The sequence below is a fragment of the Miniopterus schreibersii genome (genome assembly GCF_964146895.1).
Source record: "Miniopterus schreibersii genome assembly, chromosome: 9".
NCBI lineage: Eukaryota > Metazoa > Chordata > Mammalia > Chiroptera > Miniopteridae > Miniopterus > Miniopterus schreibersii.
Genome location: NC_138118.1, coordinates 8,122,630 through 8,140,773, shown reverse-complemented (window position 1 = coordinate 8,140,773; position 18,144 = coordinate 8,122,630). Strand labels below are relative to the sequence as shown.

The window sequence follows — 18,144 nt, the reverse complement described above, 5'->3', positions numbered from 1 at the left end:
ATTTTAAAATATATATCTTTATTGATTTCAGAGAGAGGAAGGGAGAGGGAGAGAGACAGAAACATCAATGATGAGTCATTGATTGACTGCCTCCCACAGGCCCCCAGCCAGGAATCAAGCCCACAACCCGGGCATGTGCCCTGACCGTGAATCGAACCGGGATCTCCTGGATCCTAGGTCGATGCTCAATTGCTGAGCCACGCCCGGCCAGGTGCAAAGTTTCCCATTTTTCAAGGCTGCCCTTACAAGTCTTGATTTAGGGTTCATATTTGACATACCTTTATCCATGGTGCCTTAATATGTATGACATCATTCTCCTAATGGGTATTCACATGGGCCCTAGGACTCCCTCAACTTCACCTGCTTGGGTAACTACAGCTCTCTGAGGTGCTGCACTTTCACCACCACCATCACTACCACCACCACCACCAGGTCAATGGTTCTCAAACTTTGTTCTTAGGACCAGAAGCAGCAGAAGCCCATGGGAAATTGTTAGAAATGCAAATTCTTGGGCCCCATTTCTTAAGAGAATCAGACACTGGGTATACGACAGCCCTCAGGTGATTCTGGTGGATGCTAAAGTGGAAATCCACTGCCTCGGGTGGATTTCTAGGATACCCTTATTATTTTAAAAGTATATCTTGATTGATTTCAGAGAGAGGAAGGGAGAGGGAGAGAGAGAGAAACATCAATGATGAAAGTCATTGACTGGCTGCTTCCTGCACGCCCCCAACTGGGGATGGAGCCTGCAACCCAGGCATGGGCCCTGACCGGGAATGGAACTCGGACCTCCTGGATCTTAGGTCAACCGCTGAGCCACGCCCGGCTGGGCTAGGATACCCTTATTTTAAGTCGGACCTTCCACAATGTATCCTCCAAGTTTGTGAAAATATGTCTGCCATATGAAGTAAGAAGAGAAACAAAACAACTTTAATTTCTCTAGATAATACACATAATATTTGCTAACATGTACTGCCGCAGGGTGTGAAGCACATCACAGTTTGTGGCTTACTGCTTTCAACAGCTGTGAGAGGCAAGTACTATTTTTACCTCCATTTGACAAGTGAAGAGTGTATGCTCCGAGAGGTGAGGTGACTGGTACCCAAGGTTACAAAGAGGGAAATTAAAACTAGGCTTATCTAACTCCAGAATTTTGCTCTTAACTACTGTTAAAGATGTTAATTGCCAGAATCATAAATGTAAATCTAGAGGATTTGTACAGCTTTAGTCAGACTCACTTGCCCCATTAGCTTAAGGAGAAATAGAGGCCCAGAGAGACTTGCTTGAGGTCACGTGGTTACCTCCTAATTAACAGGCTAGAACCCAGGGCCTCTGGTTTCAGATTAAGTCCTTAATAAGCCCTTTGCTGAATCAGAGGTATACAAGAATATTCCACACACCTTTGGCACGGAGTGGGTAAATAAATCAGTAGGAAGTAGAGGAGGGGATAATTAATGGCTGGACATATTTGAAACCAGAGGTGGTAGGGATGACTTCTGTCTGCAGCATCTTGTGGAAATGGGAAATGGATTATTAGTTAACGCGGGAGTAGCCCAAACCACTCCCCATTCCTGTCTGTATCAGCAGCCCACGTCCCCACATTTCTGGGCACTCCTTAGGGCTGCAGAGTGGCAGTCACGCTTTCATCAGGGGAACCATATTTGCGCCTGGGTTGTGTCAAAGGTGTGTGGAATATTCTCGTATACCTTCGATTCAGCAAAGGGCTTATTGAGGACTTAGTTTGAAACCAGAGGCCCTGTGTTCTAGTCTGCTGTTTCTCTCTCCCCAGGGCTCCTTCCACTTGTGAGGCTCACAGATCACCCCTGGGCAGACTTTGGGGGAAGCCTCTCACCCACGTGCAGATTGTGTGGAGGTGTCTGTGGTACCCAGGGTGGGCAGCCTCATAGCCCCACAGGCAGAGCAGAGGACCCCTGAGCCTGCCCTGGTTGTTGACTTTTTTCCAAGCTCCCTTTCTCTCTCCCTTGCTGTCTAGAACCATCTGACCTTCCTTTGGTTCTTCAAAGTTACCCCCCCCCCCCCCAAAAAAAAACACCCAACAAACCCTCACACCTAACTCCTTCCTATTTCGGGGTTTTTCTTTGCGTCTGAACGTTCATCTTCCCACCCCCAAGGCCTCCCTTCCTCTCTTTCGGGGCTCTTGCCACACTTTGAAATTGCGCAGCGCTCCCTGTGGTCTCCCTTCTAAGGGGTCAGCGTGTAAGGGCCGGACGTGCGTCTCCACTGCCCAGCCCAGCAGGGTACCTAGCGCAGTACAGATTACTGAGCCTTGATAAAGCTTAGATTTAGCTTAAGAAGTACTTATGGGGCTCCATAAGCAGTTGAGTGGACGAACACGGCCTTTCAGAAGCCGTTCCCCAAGGTCCAAACACTCCAAGTCGACGCCGCCCGGTCGCCTGCCCCGCCCCCGCCCGAAAACCCCGTGTTCGCACTGGCTTGCAGTTCACGGCCTGTTTCGGGGCTTCCACACTCTTTGTAAGGAAAGCTACGCCGCTGTCAGTGGAAAGACAGAGGCTCGAGGGAAAGAGGGAGCGTGGAGCGCGCGTTTGCGTCCTGCCTGGGACCCAGGGCCCGAGGCCAGGTGGCCTCCGCCGCGCCCGACCGCGGCCGCTTTAAGGGGCGGGGCCGGAGCCGGCGCGCGGGGCGCTCGCGGGAGACGCGGGCCGCGCGGCCTCGGCCCGGCTCCCCGCCCTCCGCACCCCCTTTCCGCTCTGCCCGCCGATCCTCGGCCCCCCGCACCCCCTCCCCGCTCTCCCCGCCGACCCTCGGCCCCCCGCATCTCCTCCCGGCTCTCGGCTTCCCGGGCCTCCGCACCCCCTCCCCGCTCTCCGCACCCGACCCCCGCCCGTCCTCACCCGCTCCCGGCCCTCCGCACCCCGACCCTCAGCTCTCCCTCTCCCGCCTCTGTGCCTCGACCCTTTGCAGCCCCTCCAGCCCCGACCCCCGCCACCCCCTCCCCACCCGGCCCTGGGCGGGTGCCGGCCGCACGGGCGATCTCCGCGTCCCTGGCACGCGCGGTGCCTGCGGCTCCCGGCTCTGCCTCCCGAGCGGCCTCCTCGCGCAGGTCGCGTCCGGGCCCCGGGCCTGGCTTCGCGTCCGGCCGGCCCCCTGCGGTTCTCACAGTGGGTTGTTCTGAGAGCCCCCTAGGCGCAGCGCCCCTCGGGCGGAGGCCCGCGGCAGCCCCGGACCTTGGCCTAAGGCCGGTACCCGGAGGGAGGGAGGGAGGGAGGCGTGGAGCCAGGAGGGACCTCTGCGCCCTGCCCTCCTGCGGCCAAGGCGGGGCAGGGCAGGGTGACCTAAGAGGTGGTGCGGCCTGGCAGGGCAGGACTAGGCACAGGGCTGGGCTTAGGTTACACATGAGTTTCGTGGGATCAGGCGGCTGCCCCACTTTTAAGTGGAATACTCAGCTGTGGTCCTGGACTCATGTCAGCCTGGCCAGAAGCCTGAACACAGATAGGTAGGTGCCCTTTACCTTTAGGCCGGCAGCCTGGGCTGTGGAACTCCGGGAAGGATGGGGACTCCCTGGCGCTTCTCTGTCAGAGTCTGCTCCTGGCACCTTAGAGGTTTTGAGCTCAGAAAGGGACTCCGTCTTTTAAGGCTCTCTCGATACCCTCAAAAGTCCAGACTCTGTTGGCTGCTGTTTGGCACTTTGCCCAAACTCCTCTCAGTCTATGGGGACACTGGTGAGGGGGCCCCTGAGAACTTGTGTCAGCGAAGGGCCAGCTGGAGTGACCTGGCTGAAAATGGGCCCCTGGAGAGAGTCTCCGGAGATGGGCCCCTAGGCTGCCTCCTTCTGCACCTCCGGATCGGGCTCCGGGCTGGGGCTCTCTTGGTGAAGTTCTTCCCCCTCCTTTTACTCTACCCTCTCACCTACCTGGCTCCCAGCATCTCCAGCCTCTGGCTCCACCTGCTTCTGAAAGCCACGGAGACCTCAGGCCCAACGTACATCAAACTGGGCCAGTGGGCCAGCACCCGGCGAGATCTCTTCTCGGAGGCTTTCTGTGCCCAGTTCTCCAATCTGCACGTCCATGTGACCCCGCACCCTTGGACTCACACTGAACACGCCCTGCAGCAGGCGTTTGGGGAGAACTGGGGGAAGGTCCTCTGCTTTGAGAAGCGGGAACCAGTGGGCTCGGGCTGTGTGGCCCAGGTGTACAAAGCGCGTGCCAATCCTGCCTTCCTAGAGAGTGACAGCAGGCAGAGGCTTGCAGCCTCTGGGCTGCAGCCTCGTTCAGAGAACGGGGCAGCTGGGGGCCTGAGAGAGCTCTTTGGACACCTGGGGGAGGGGTGGAGGTCTCAAGGAAGTCTTGCTGACCAGTCATTGCTAGAAAGGCTGCTTCTTCCTAAAGCTGACCTGGATGGACCAGACGCAGTCGTATCCCAGGCGCTGGCACCTGCCCACCTACCTGAACCACATCACCTCATCCCTGTGGCAGTGAAAGTAAGTGCTCTGACATCTTCCCACCTCTAGAACCCACGGAGCTGTCCTTGATCAGGAACCCCTCCTTTGCAAGTCACCTTATATTGCCTCCCACTGACTTCCATTAGCTTGGCCATTATGAGTGTGTATGATATGCAAGCTCTTTGATTTCTTGGCTGAGGCAGAGGTGGTGGGAATAGCCTTATAAAGGGAAATGGAGAGGGTTTGGAGACGCTGCCTCTATGGGCGGGAGAACCACCGTCCAACTGACCCACTACTCTGTGGTCAGGATAAATCGGAGACAGACTAGGTGAGACGTGCCGTGGCGAGCCCAAGAGGGCAGTGTTCGTTTTTGCAGAAGTGGCTAACTTCTTGCTTCGTTTCCTGTCACCTGCCTGGGCTCCATCATTTCTTGTCTCCACACTTTTCCATCCCCATTCAGCACAACCCAGGGGGACTGGCAGACACAAGTGGCAGGTACCCTGATGCTCTCCTTTACCTCCTGGGGAAAACCCTCCCACATTTTCACCAAGCACTCCAGGGTGCCTCTTATGTACTCTGGGAGCCACTGATCTAAACTAAATATATTTGGGAAGAAAAAGCCCACTTATTCTTCCCAGGAAAGCTAAGTGCAGTGCAGAGGAGCTGCTTCAGCATCTCCTCAGGGAAGGCACATGGGAGTGAGGGAGGCAAGAGCATCCTGGGTGTTGGGACCACTTCCCCTTTGCTCTGATGAGAAGCCAGCTGGCTCTCCTTTGATGGTAGGACCCAGCCCTGGCTGAGTGAATGTGCCTTCCTGATCCCTCCTCTGTCTCACTGCTCTTTCTGGCAGGTATTGCATCCTGGCCTGCTCTCTCAGGTGCAAATGGACCTGCTGCTGATGAAGATGGGCAGCCGATTCCTTGAACTTTTGCCAGGAATCAAGTGGCTTAGCTTGCCTGAGATAGTGGAGGAATTTGAGAAGCTCATGGTTCAACAGGTGAATTTTACTTCCCTCAGTTATAAATAGCATCTAAGAGAGTTCTTGCCATTAGCAGCTGTTTAGTGAGTGCTAATGCTTAATTTCCCAGTGGGTCATGGCTAGTGCGGTATGTTAGTCAGAGTAGGTAACAATAGTTGATATAACAAAGAACACCCAAATCTCAGTAGCTTAATGCAACAATGTTATTGCTTATATCAAAGTTCCATGCAGGTGAACTGAAGGAGAGAGAGGAAGCTCTACACCACAGTTATTCAGGGACCCAATTTCCTCCCAAGTTTGGCACTGCCATCTTCAACATGTGTCATGTAGGGTCAGTGTGGAATTGGGAGAAAAACCATAGAGGACCATGTGAGAGATTTTGTGGCCAGGCCTAGAAGTGATGAACATCACTTCTTCCTCGTGTAAGGTCAGCTTTAATCATGCCAGCCCTGCAAGGGTGCTTGGGAAACAGCCCTCCTCATTGTCTGGGAGGGAAGTGAAATCATTCTGGTGGAACACACAACGTCATCTCTAAGTGCCTTTGTTTCCAGGGCTTTTGAGTAGATAAGGTCCTCCTCCCTGTCTAGGACCTTGGGACATCTGTGTAAGGAGGGAAGGGGGGCAGGCTTGGTAAATACACTTTGGGGGCCATCAGGGCTCCAAGTTGGCATCCACCCTGGCTCCCTGTTGGTAGTGCAGAAATCGGCAGACTTTCAGAAGCAGTGTGCCAAGTCTTCATTTAGGTCCTTGGAAAGAAGGTTTTAAGTCCAAGGAATGTGTTTTAGTGTTTAGAAATCTTTACTTTATGCTATGGAGTAGTGTAGCCTTGATAATAAAATTAAGACAGAGAAAATAGCTTCTATTCCAATAATCATCTCTGCATTAATGACTCTCAGTTCTACCACCCTTCTGAGCTTCAGTTTCCCTTCGAGAAAGTCTGATAGACATCATGGGGTCCCATCAGATTAAATTCAAATCTCTCTATCTCACCACATTTTGCCTACTAATGGTATCTCAGTAGTCCTACTACATTCCCAGGCTTGAAACCTTACAGTCTGGATGTCTGTGTGGGAGTCTGTTAGAAGCTGATAAACTAAGAAAACGAGTGAGCTTTTCCTGTCCATAGGAATATATTGTAGGCAGAGGGGGCTCACATATAAATACTTGCAAATGGAGTTTGCTCAGAGGTATAGTAGGAGTCTCTACAGGTTCAGTTGGGTTCAGTTGGGGCTCAAGAGAGGAAGTGGTCATTCCATCCTGAGGGTCAAAGCTCCCTTGGCTTGAGTTGGGTCCGGAGAGGTGCGTGGTATTTACAGTTGGACCAAATTGGGGAAAACCATTCCAATCAGAGGGAATAAGGAACGCAAAGGAGGGTGGTAGATCAGGCAGGCTGAGGTATTCAGCACTATATCCATTGGGTGAAGCTAGAGTTTTGGGCAGTAGAGGAAGGGGGAGGCACAAGAGATGGACCTGAAGAGAGAAGTGGGGGCCAAACCATGACCAACCCGCCTTGGATGTCATCCTAAAGAATTAAGACTTCATTCTGCAGGTAGTAGGGGACACCAGCAGATGGAGAGGGTCATCTTCCAGAGAGAGGAGGTGGGGGGTCAGGGAGCCCAACTCAGATGCCTCTATTAGGGTCAGGTGGCCTCTTGTGAGTCACATGGGAGTGGCAGGGGTGGGAAGGGAGAATAGATCCAAGAGTGGTCAGGGCTGCAGAGCTGATGGTACTGAGCACTGAAGGGATGGAGGGTAGGAGAAGTAATCTGCAGTGACTCTCGGGTGACTGGGTACACATGGGTGTGTGTGAAAGTAAATCATGTTTAGTAGTGGTAGGGGGCGCTGGACTGGAGGTCAAGGTTCTGTCATCAGGAGGCACTAGATGAAGACGTGAGGGCATGGAGAGGAGAGCAAAGCTGGTGAAGGTCAGGAGCTGAGAGACCAGCGTCTGGACACCTGAGGAGGAATGGCCTGGAGACCAGTCCCAGACAGGGCAGTTGAGAAGCAGGGGTGGAAGCTGGGAGAGTGAAGAGAAGAGCGGTTCAGGAAGAATGATGTCACAGAGTTAATTAGGACAAAAATGGAACTGGGCCTTTGAGTCTGGCAGGTGAAAGGCTGAGTGAGCTTGGGGAGAGCAGTCAGTGCAGTGGGGTGGAGGGCAGAGTGGGTGGAAGTGAGCACTGGTCAAGGGAAAGGGCTGGGTGGGGAGCTAGTGAGGGCAGTGGTGGGGAGAGGCCACAAAGCTGAGCCCCTGGGAGATGGGGAAGGGGTCCTCTGGCTGGTGTGAAGGTGGGCAGAGAAGGAAGAGCGGAGAAGCAGCAAAGCCCAGGAACTGCAAGGGTGTCTGCTGCCCGAGCTTAGAGGAGTTCAGGAGGAGATTCAAGGAGGCTCAGGGCTTTAGGGGAGGCCTTTAGTCACAGAATGCCTCCCGGGTCCCCTGGGGAGCTGTGTGGGAGAAGCAGAAGCAGGTGACTCTCATGACTTGCTAGCTCTTTGGCAGTGCAGATGCTGCCATCCCTGTGCCCCAACCACCCCCTCATCTTTTCTCTCCATGTCCTGTAGATAGACCTGCGCTACGAAGCTCGGAATCTGGAGCACTTCCAGTGCAACTTCCTGGACGTGAAGTCTGTTCGATTCCCCACCCCGCTGCATCCCTTTGTCACCAGCGATGTCTTGGTGGAAACATACGAAGTAAGAATTAGAACTTACCTGGCTGTGCCTTTCACTCACAGCAGTGCATCTCTGCTTCACCGGAAGGCTTTGGTCTGCAAAGACAAGAGCCGAGAGAGCGTGATTACACGAGAGAGGAGTTCGGACATGACACGAGAGTGGGCGGTGGCATAGTGAGGTGGCTGGGAACCTGGATGCGGCCTCAGACTTGCTGGGTTTGAAAATTTGCTCTGCCACTTTATTTGCTTGGTGACTTCAGTCTCCTCATGTGTGACAGCAGCCCACTGCTCCTGCCTCATGGAGTTCTCCCAGGAGTCAGTGACACACTGAATGCACAGTGCCCTCAGCCAGTTTGCAGGGAGAGTGCTCATCAAGTGTTTGTGTCACGTCATTGGCCTTAGCTGTCTCCTGGTCCAGCCTCCATTGTAACGATGGTAATATGAGATCCAGGGAAGTGATGCCACCTGCCAGTTACTAGCTGTGTGGCCTTGAGCAAGTTACTTAACCTCTCTGGGCCTTAGTTCTTTTATTGGTTAATTAGCGATAACCAGACCTATCTCGGTGGGCTGCTCTGACAAATAACTAATCTATATGAAATGCATATTTACTAGCTCCCCTTTCTTCTCTTTTCCCTTTTCCCATTTTCTTGCTCAAGGTTACAGAACTTATTCATGTCTCTATTGGCTGGTTCTTGACCAGAAACTAGCTCCCCTGGTCCTGTTCCTGTCTCTTCCCACCAAGTTGTGACATTCTTACCTGTGGGTGGCAGTCAGTGGGTTTCCTCTCTAATAAGCCTATGGGGCTCGTTTTTCCTTTGAGAAGTGTCATGGAAGAGAAACGTAAATAGGTTAAAGTGGACTTGTGGGTGACTGACTCATAGGGGTTCTAAGAAAGGAAAAACTCTTTGGGTCACTTTGTAATCGTTGGGAAGGCGACACCATGTGTTCCGAGAGGGTGAGGAGCAGGACTGTCCCGGTTAAAGCTGTTCCCTCCCTGATTTTCAAGGAGAGCGTGCCTGTGTCCAGTTACCAGCAGGCAGGGATTCCTGCTGACTTGAAGAGGAAGATTGCTCAGCTGGGGATCAACATGCTCCTGAAGATGGTGAGCTCATGGCTGGGAGAGGGTGCTCAGGCAAGCATGGGGCTGACTTACATGTGGGGAAAGGGCAGGGACACTGCTTGGCTACCCTGGGTGGAGGGCAAGCCCAGTGTAGAGTGTACTCTAGAAACAGCCGAGCCTACCGACACACTTGCTCATTGTACTGCTCTGTTAGGCACTATCTCAGCGGCTTGCTGGCTGTCACCATGCAAGGTGCTGTGGGAAGGGCAGGGACCAAGACCCAGGCCCTGTCCAAGTTGCCTACAAATAGTCCAAGACAATATCATGTTATATGCTACTTCATTCATTCATTCAGCAAGTATTTATTGAGCATTTGCTACATGCCAGGCAATACTGCTTTACAGTAGTAAGCAAAATAGACCTGATCACAATGTTCACAGAACTACCGTTTAGTAGGAAGACTGTCCATGAAGAAATACATTATATTTAGGGTAAGTCCTGGCACCAAGGGCCATTTAAGAGGGGCCTGTCCTGCCCAGCTGGCGTGGCTCAGCGTCTATGATCCAGGAGATAAAGGTTCGATTCCCAGTCAGGGTACATGCCTGGGTTGGGGGCTTGATCCCCAGCAGGGGCCTATAGTAGGCAGCGGATCAATGACTCTCTCTCATCGTTGATGTTTCTATCTCTCTCCCTCTCCCTTCCTCTCTCTGAAATATATATATATTTTAAAAGAGGAGCCTGTCCTGCCCAGGGCTCTATTCAGGAAGTGGCTCCACCTCAGCTGGAATGTGAAGGACGAGGGGACGGCCAGTGACTGGATAGCTGACATTCAGGGGAGGACGTAGCGGCCTCAGCGATGTCAGTTACCAGCATCATTAGTAGTAGTAGTAGCGACCCAGCATTGATAGCAGCTCACGGGCAGGAGCAAAGAAAGAAGATACTGATCACTGTCCAGCGTCTGAGGTCTTCTCAGTGGCTGGCATAGAAGGGAGTGTTTGAGGGATGGATGGCAGGGTCTAGGCTGGATAGGCAGGACAAGTGCCCAGGTGTGGAGGGTACAGAGTCGGGGCAAGAAGGAACCAGGTGTGTGGTCTGAGAGCGGGAGGAAAACTGATGTGACCAAGATGGAGCCATGAGGGGCAGGCGAGCAGGATGGTGGGGTGGTACAAGTTGACAGCATGGTGGAAGCTGTAAGCACTCCTGCGGAGAGGGCTCAGGGCTGGGTGCCCTGACGCCACCTCCAGCCCCAGGGTCCATGGGTGTGAGGGTCAGCATTTCCCACCCAAGGAGCTCCTGGAGAAGTGAGGTTGTTATGGGAGAACCAGGTTTCCACTTGTCAGTGCAGTGGAAGCTCAGTGGACAGAGGACTTTGTCCCCAGTAACAGCTCCAAGGGGCACTGTGGTAAGATGGGAGGGTGCAGTGGGGAGTAGCCAGGGTAAAAGCAGCAGTAAGCAGCACCCAGGAGTGAGGGTTTCATGGGGGACTTCCAGCTCCTGGGATCAAGGATGGGGGCATAGGCTCTGAGGGGATGAGCTGACAGCAAGGTGCCAGGAGGTTTGGGGTCAAGGTCAGGTGCAAGCCCTAGTTTCCTCAGTTCCCAGGATTTTCACTGCGGTAGCAGCAAAGTCAGAATCTGGACTAGGAGGGTCGCTGTGGCCTGCGTCCAGGAGGATGGGCTCTGTGTGGGCCAGGAGGAGTCCCCTGAGAGCTGTTCCAGAAGCAGCTGCTCTGCACCTCTGCACTGGGCCTCTTCTTTTACCCCTTATAGAAGAACTGCTAAGACCACTGAGATGATCTTTCATGGGAGACAGATTTCTGTTCCACAGTCACACCTGACTTCCTGTCTATCACAGTCTCTGGGGCTTTCTTTCCTGCTTAGCAGGTTCAAAGACATTTCTCCCTGACTACCTGATACTGTGTGCCAGTAGGCGGTTGTCAGTATTGCTGTTAGATGTCATTGTGTAGACAGATCGAGGTAATGGAGAGGAAATCTGATTTATGAAATATTTGAAAGAAAGGAAGTTCCATGAATTTTATGAGCAGAGAGGTTTGGGGAAAATCTTTAAACAATGAGTAGATAATTATTTTAATTTGAACATTAATTGCTTGAACCACAGAGTAAAAATAAGTGTTTTGAAATGCAGTATGTTCTTCGAGTTTTCATGAGGGTTGACTTAGCCTTGAATAGTGCTCATCTCTTTCCAGATATTTGTGGACAATTTTGTCCATGCGGACCTTCACCCTGGGAACATCCTGGTCCAGGGGGCCGACGGTCTTTCCAATAGCCAAGAGGCTCGGCTGCAGCAGGTGGATATCTGTGACACGCTGGTGGTGTCCGTGACGCCCGCCCGGTGCCCACTGCGCTTGGTACTCCTGGATGCTGGCATCGTGGCCGAGCTGCAGGCCGTTGATCTGAGGAACTTCCGGGCAGTTTTCATGGCTGTGGCGATGGGACAGGTGAGACCCATTGGCCCTTGGGAGTTGGGCCCAAATCTCTTAGGGCTCCTCAGCCTTTGTCATTCTGGTAAATGTCCATGTTTGCCAAGGGTGCTCCTGACAGAAACGTCATGGGTCTTTAATCAGAATGTGCTGGTGCTGTGACTGAGGCCAGTTCCAAGCAGCTTATGGTTTGGGATGGGAAGAAATGCCTCCTTCCCAAATGGCGGTGTGCAGTCATGGTAGTTTGTATGGTAGTTTCTCTTCTTTCTTCAGCAAGTGCAGGGGTGGGCACTAGGAAGGCTGGCTCCTGTGTAGGAGGCTTCAGAGGGGGCAAACAGAGGTTGAGCCTGGGCCTCAGTGGCAGGTAGGGTGGGGCATGTTCCCTTGTGCAGGTTTGGGCAGAAGAAGGTCACAGCCCCAGGAGGGAGAGCTTGGCTCCGGGGGTGGTGCTGTGGGAGATGAAAGACATTAGCAGTGACCACCAGGCAGGTGGGTGTTTGGAGAGACCATGGAGGCTCTGGTCATGGGGTGTCCTGGGCAGGGGAGGAGCGAGAAGGCTGCAGCACAGAGGCTGGGCCAGCCGTGAGGAGGGAATTCTGCTGGGGCAGGAAGGGAGCCCACGAGGACAGCATGGCTGGTCCAGCCCGGTGGTTCTGAGGCCAGGCTGGTTGGTCAGCAGTGGCCAAAGGCAGGACAGTAGAAGAATTAGGTGGAAACAACTAGGATATGGAGAAGTTGGGCAGAGCATATAGTTTTGTACCCTCCCAGCTCTACCAAGTTTCTTTCCTTTTGCATCTTCCAGGGCCAAAGAGTGGCTGAGCTCATCCTGCATCATGCTCGGGCCAGTGAGTGCAAGGACGTGGAGCGGTTCAAGGCGGAGATGGCCACACTGGTGACAAAGGCCAGGAAGGACACCATCACCCTGGAGAAGGTGAGCAGGCCACTCGAGGGGGAGGGGTCTGAGGCCTGCCCTTGCCCTTGGACAGAACCCCAAGTGGAAGGGAGATCTTTTAATGGGGAGAAGTCTGGAGGGGGTTTGAGTTTTAAGATAGATAAAGAACAAACCTTCCTCTGCCCACATCTCCCAGGTGTGAGGCCCACTGAAATCTCTGGCTCGCAAGAGTGGCTCCTTGGCCAGGTTCTCAGGGTGGCTGGGTATGACGTTTATAGTGTGGGACCCCTTCCTGCCTGGGGGGTAGCTGTTCTGCAGCTTCCTCTGTATCTCCAGCTCAGCCGAGCTTGGGGGGAGGGATGACAAAGGTCTCTGAGCAGCCCAAGGACGTACCTAATGTGCGTACCATTTACTTAGACCTGAGCCAGAGTCCACTCTGTATTTTGCACTCAGATCTAGCAAACCTGTTTCCCCCCCAAGTTCATGGTCTACACTAGCAGTATCGAGCCAGAGCGAGCAGCAGCTGGCACCCAGGCACTGCCGGATGTCCTTGCTCAGATGTGGTTTTTGTGTGTGCTGCGGGGAGACAGAGGGGGAGCCTCTTCCTGGGAGGAGTCTTTCAACTCATGCTCCTCATGCTCAAGCTGGGAGCTGGGCTTGTGCGTGTGCAGTCCTTCTGGAGTTCGCCCCTTTCCACTCACTGGTGTGTGTGTATGCATAAGAGAGAGAGAGGGTATGGGGGCGGGACGGGGGCGCTGCACAGGGAGAGAAGTGGTTCTGGGGGCATTGGCACTCTCTGCCGTCAGCTTTATTCTCTTTTCCAGCTCCAAGTTTCCAGTCTTCTGTCGAACGTCTTTAAGTTACTGATGACTCACAAGGTGAGGCCCTGGCAGAGCTGAGCCCTCTGCTCTGGTCAGGCTGGAGGGGAGGTCTCTGGGGAGGCGGGTGGCTGGCCACAGGGGGGTGAGAGATACTTCCCTCATATGAGATCTCGGTTTTGAAAACATTTTTTGCACCGATTCATTAGCATGGAGAGTTCTGTTTCTGTGTACTAACTAGGTACAGCAGGTCCTTCCTTTGTCACACTGTTGGTCTGTGTCTCTCAGTCTGTGCTATCTAGTATCTGTGATACTGAGCTGGAGAAAATGGATTTATAGATGTAAAACCATCTAACTAAAGTTCTCATGCCCCTTCCCTCCTCAGTTCACATTAATGATACTTGGTATTAACTTAACTCATACTTAGTTCTTTCCTGTGTGGTGTAGTGTCTTGGGATTAGGGGTGGCCCAAGAGGAGGTACCTCATGTCCTGGTGTGTTCAGAGGCCCTGTCACGGCTGCCCTGGCCTGTGCCTACTGTCCCTGTCCCTTGGAGGGAGGTGGCCTCACAGTTCTTCACCCTGGCCTTTGTCCATCTCCTTGTGATGGAGTGTGGTCTTGGACTATTCTTCAAAGTAAAGCTGCCAGCCAAGGGTATAAGGAGTTGAGGGAAGAGGAGAGAACATTCTTGTCTGAAGATGGCCTTTCCCATTGTTTCTGCAATCTGATAATGAAATACCTACTGCATGGAAAACGCAGCCAATTGGCAAGGGCCATAACATAGAATCAAGAGTTAGAAAGTTGGCTGGTTAGAAGAATGACCCTTATTTAGATTTATAATTTCTGGTATATCTCAGAGATACTAATTTTATTATTTTTAAGTCATATATATGTGCTATATCTGAACACACACACACCTCTAGAGAAGTACATACCACATCCCCCCGATTTTTTCTTAGTAATACTAGTAGACGGGAGGTTGGGTGAGTAGATGAGATGGTGGGGAAAAGTGATGGGGTAGGGAAAAGAATGTTAGGTGGACAGTAAAAAATCACAGGGGTGGGTGCAAGAGGCTGAGAACAGATCAACATGGCTCCCCAGAACTCTCTATATCAATGGGCTTTGGAAAGAACCACTTATTTTCTGTTTCAGGTAAAGCTTGAGAGCAACTTCGCCTCCATTGTGTTTGCCATCATGGTGCTAGAGGGGCTCGGCCGCTCGCTGGACCCCAAATTGGACATCCTGGAGGCAGCCAAGCCCTTCCTGCTGAAAGGTCTAGTGTCTTCCCCCTGATGGTGGCAGTGGGCGTGCAGCGGGCCTCGTGTCAGAACCAAAGACCACTCCCAACAGCCTCCTGGGGCCGCTTGAACATTTATAGATTGGGATGTGTGGAGGGCAGGACTTTGCTTTTCTCTTTGATGTGGCTGCAGGCATCTGTTTAAACAGCTTTGGGTTATTTGGGGAAGTAAAGGGAGGGAAGGGCGTTATCCATTCAGTCACAGGAGCTGTGCCTGGTGGGAGACTAATTCAGGGAAGAGGTTCTGTGGAGGGCGAATAAACTTAGTTATTTTGTTTTCTTCCTTTTCTCTCTTCTCCTCTTACCCCTCTGTGCTCCCTTGTCAGGTGGGTCCTCCTGGACTCTGATAATTAGGTTAGAAAATGTTACAGAATCCTATAGACTCATGGCTTCCAATTTGTTATGTACCCTTATTGGTAAAAAGTTGAATATATTTAACTAGACATACATATATAACTTATTTATAAATGATGCCACCACTAACAAACATCTGGAGGCACAATATGTACTCAGGGCAAATTTCACTGTACTTCAAATTATCTTCTTCAAACTTTTAAATATTTTTTGCTGACTTCTTAACTAAATTTTATTACAAGGTGAAAAAAGAAAAGCAATGATTAATGTGGCTGATACATTAGGAACAGGAGCAGAATCAGCTCTGCCCTCATCTTAAAGATCTCCTGTGCTTGCATATTAGTATTCACACTGTGGTCTCAGCAATTTCGGTTGATATTAATATGTAGTAGTATAATCTGTATAACCTCTTAAGCCAGGGCTTGAAACCTGCAGTAGCACCCAGTGAACTAAGGGGTGGTGGCCACTGCCTGCCCCTCTGTGCTTGGCCCATCTGCAGACTATTCCTTCAAAGCTGACCTGACGTGTGGCTGGTCCACATGGACTAAGAGGATCCCAGGGTCAGTTTGTAGAGTGGATATTGGCAAAGCTTAATTTCGTATTTTTCTAAATAAAATAGTATTTTCTCCCTCATCCCACTGGATTCTCTTGTTTGTTTGGAGACCACTGCTTTAGACCGTGAGTGGAAAGTCAAGCCTTCCTGCTCTGGCCACAGGACTAGATTCTTCCACTCTGTCCTCAAAGATCAAGTTCCTTGTTTCTGTCTTTTAAGGAGCAAGTAACATTTAGTTGGGCAGAGATTCCTTTGGTGAAGTTTTTTCCAGAGGGGTAATATTATTTTTACTTCCCAAGTCTTGAAGAGAGGGCATTCTAACCAGGCAGGGAGGTACTGCGGTGGCTCCAGGCATCTGGGAGAGGGAAGTGGCATTGTTCAGCTCCCTCCTCATGGGCACACCAGCAAGACACACAGTCCCTGTGCCAAGTACACAGAGACTTACATTATGGGGCAAGAGAGGAGGCATGCACGCAGAGCAGGTGCCTCCCTGAGCCTACACTAGCACCAGCAAGCCTTTCCTTACAGCCCAGATTTAATCAAGCCATCTATGGTATGTATTAGTTATCAGGCACTACATATAGACTACCCCAGAACTCATTGGCTTAGAACATAATGTTTATTACCTTACAGTATCTGCAGGTCAGAAATCTGGGTGCAGCTTAGCCGTGTCCTCTACTCCGGGTCTTGCACAGACATTCTGAGGCTCCGCTAGGGTGGGTCTGAGGCCAAGCTAACTTGTGTGAGTGTTGGCATGATTCATTTCCTCATGGGTTGTTGGACTGACAGCCTCAGTGTCTCAGGAGCCATTATAGCAGCAATAGAAAATGAACACAGGCTGTATTGAAGAGGAGAAACATGGGTAATGGATATGATTTTTAATGTACATAATTTGCTGATTTTAAACAATAAGAATCTTAAAAATGCTAAATTTGATTTACAGTCATCTTCTGAAGGAGAAAAGGCTACTTTCCTGGGTATAAGTGGATAAAGTGGCAGCAAGCTATTTCCCCTAAGAGAGAGCACAGTGCAATCTCATCTACAGTAGAAAGTTCAGGTTCCTTTCAGTGTTACTAAAACCACTGGAAAGACTCACAAGGAAAGTGAAATCAAACAAGGCTTTAAGAGTAGGAAATCAAGTTAATATGAAGTTTTGTAAATACGTTTTTTCTCTCTCATCCTCTTGCTTTGTTTTCTATTTCCAGGTATAGAATAGGTTCTTGACTTGGGGTTAGATGTTCAGTGTTAGGTCATTTAGAGTCTGTCCTCACAATGTGTTAAAATTTGACTGGGAATTTGACTTACATTTAGAAGCTGAGAGCTTAGGGCCGGGGCTTGGCATCCTTTCCCTCACCTACTAAAATGCACCCATTCAAATGGGGTGCTCATCTTAGATCCCAAGAGGGCCATAGTGCAACCTGCGAAAGGCAGTAAGTGAGGCAGTATGGGATATCTGCCCTTGGAGCTCTTAGAGAATGTCTGCAAGACACATGTGTCACTGCGACACAGTCAACATAGTTGATTGAATGGAACCATAAATTTTTTATAGTAAAAAAGTCAGAATTTGTGATGTAAAACATTAAAGCTAAGGATCCTCCCCCCCAAAAAATTGGTATACAGATCAATATTATTTTAAATACAAACAATCATTGAAGTTAAACTTATTGTTTTGTAATTCTGCAAGAAAGATGGGGAGGGTGAATGATTTTCGTTCACCTGAATAACTTCTGCTACCAGGAAACGGAGATAGAATAAAGGAGTAACAATTTCCTGAGCACATGCTGTGGGCATCTTAAATTACTCAAATTGAGATGAGGGCAATGACATTCAGAGAAACAGAGACTTGTCCAAATTCGTACAACTAATAATTGGCGGAGCTAAGGTATGAATCCAGATCTGCACTCCCAGTTCTCTGCCCTCTTTTGTGTAAGCTGTGCGTTATTCCTTGGCCTTGGAATCACAGCATTGTTCTTTGCTGGGAGCAAGGCAGCTGTATGGCTTGGGCAGCCAGTTCTGTAGGAAGATGGCAAGCTCTGTCCTCTCATTTCTTAAACTTTCTATCTTAGTGGTTTGTAGCTGTCACTAGAAAAGGGAAGTGGTGACTGGCAGCCCAGACAAAAGCACACTGTTGCATATCAACTGGAAAGTCAACAACCAGAAAATAATGGATTATTTCCTCGAACTGACATACCAAGTTAGGAGGGCAGGAGAACAGGGCCAGAGGGTAAATCAGTAGGCTGTTCTGCTCAGCAATCATAAGCTTTATGTGAGCCTAACTCCAGGGAGAGAAGTTTCCTGTTAGAGGGCACCTGGAGGCTCCTATCTTGGCACAGGAGAGATACCAGTTATATTTGAATACACTCAAATTCCTAAATTCAGGTCTACATTTCACTCCATAAGTTTCCTATTTTTCATGCTTGTGACTGAACGTGAGGTCTTCTGTGCTTAGCAAGGGTGTCCCCCCAAAATGTATATACACTTTAACAGCTGATAGCTCAATTTTGAAAATGAAATGTATTTTAATAAACACTGCCTTTATAATTACTCAAAGTGTATTTATACATCTTTTCGGGACACCCTATAGAAATCACCAAGGTTAGGCTGGCAGGCTGTGTTTATAATTTAATCAAACCTGGAGGTGCTTAGGAAAACTACAGCCCGTA

The 18,144-nt window shown here is 50.8% G+C and overlaps 2 protein-coding genes across 6 annotated transcripts in view; one reads left to right on the top strand and one right to left on the bottom strand.

Annotated features, from left to right (window-relative positions):
• The window catches only part of DENND2A (DENN domain containing 2A), a 110,964-nt gene extending 94,766 nt beyond the window's left edge, over positions 1-16,198 (bottom strand). For 3 of the 4 annotated variants that reach the window (XM_081148057.1, XM_081148061.1, XM_081148060.1), the window contains exons 1-2: positions 16,108-16,197; positions 8,109-8,164 (exon numbers count right to left, since the gene is read on the bottom strand). The gene's annotated coding sequence lies outside the window, so the exon portion shown is untranslated. Of the gene's footprint in view, positions 1-8,108; positions 8,165-16,107 lie in introns of all 4 variants that reach the window. The other variant, XM_081148058.1, reaches the window with a different exon arrangement.
• ADCK2 (aarF domain containing kinase 2) lies at positions 2,665-16,114 on the top strand. 2 transcript variants are annotated; one of them, XM_081148065.1, is made up of 9 exons: positions 2,665-3,475; positions 3,904-4,459; positions 5,271-5,417; positions 7,962-8,090; positions 9,075-9,170; positions 11,335-11,586; positions 12,371-12,499; positions 13,285-13,338; positions 14,430-16,114. In XM_081148065.1, the coding sequence occupies exons 1-9, from the start codon at positions 3,375-3,377 to the stop codon at positions 14,568-14,570; spliced, it is 1,605 nt and encodes a 534-aa protein (XP_081004191.1). In that variant the 5' UTR covers positions 2,665-3,374; the 3' UTR covers positions 14,571-16,114. The 2 variants fall into 2 exon arrangements, with proteins under 2 accessions (XP_081004191.1, XP_081004190.1); XM_081148064.1 differs by having other exon boundaries at positions 2,755-4,459.
• Positions 16,199-18,144: the final 1,946 nt, after the last annotated feature.

What these genes read in the sequence shown, in the direction of transcription:
- ADCK2 (XM_081148064.1), top strand. Translation starts at nt 3,530, where the DNA reads ATGGGGACTCCCTGGCGCTTCTCTGTCAGAGTCTGCTCCTGGCACCTT. An exon ending in AGAAGCTCATGGTTCAACAG is followed by an intron (nt 5,418 to 7,961) that starts GTGAATTTTACT and finishes CATGTCCTGTAG; the next exon opens with ATAGACCTGCGCTACGAAGC. An exon ending in TCAACATGCTCCTGAAGATG is followed by an intron (nt 9,171 to 11,334) that starts GTGAGCTCATGG and finishes ATCTCTTTCCAG; the next exon opens with ATATTTGTGGACAATTTTGT.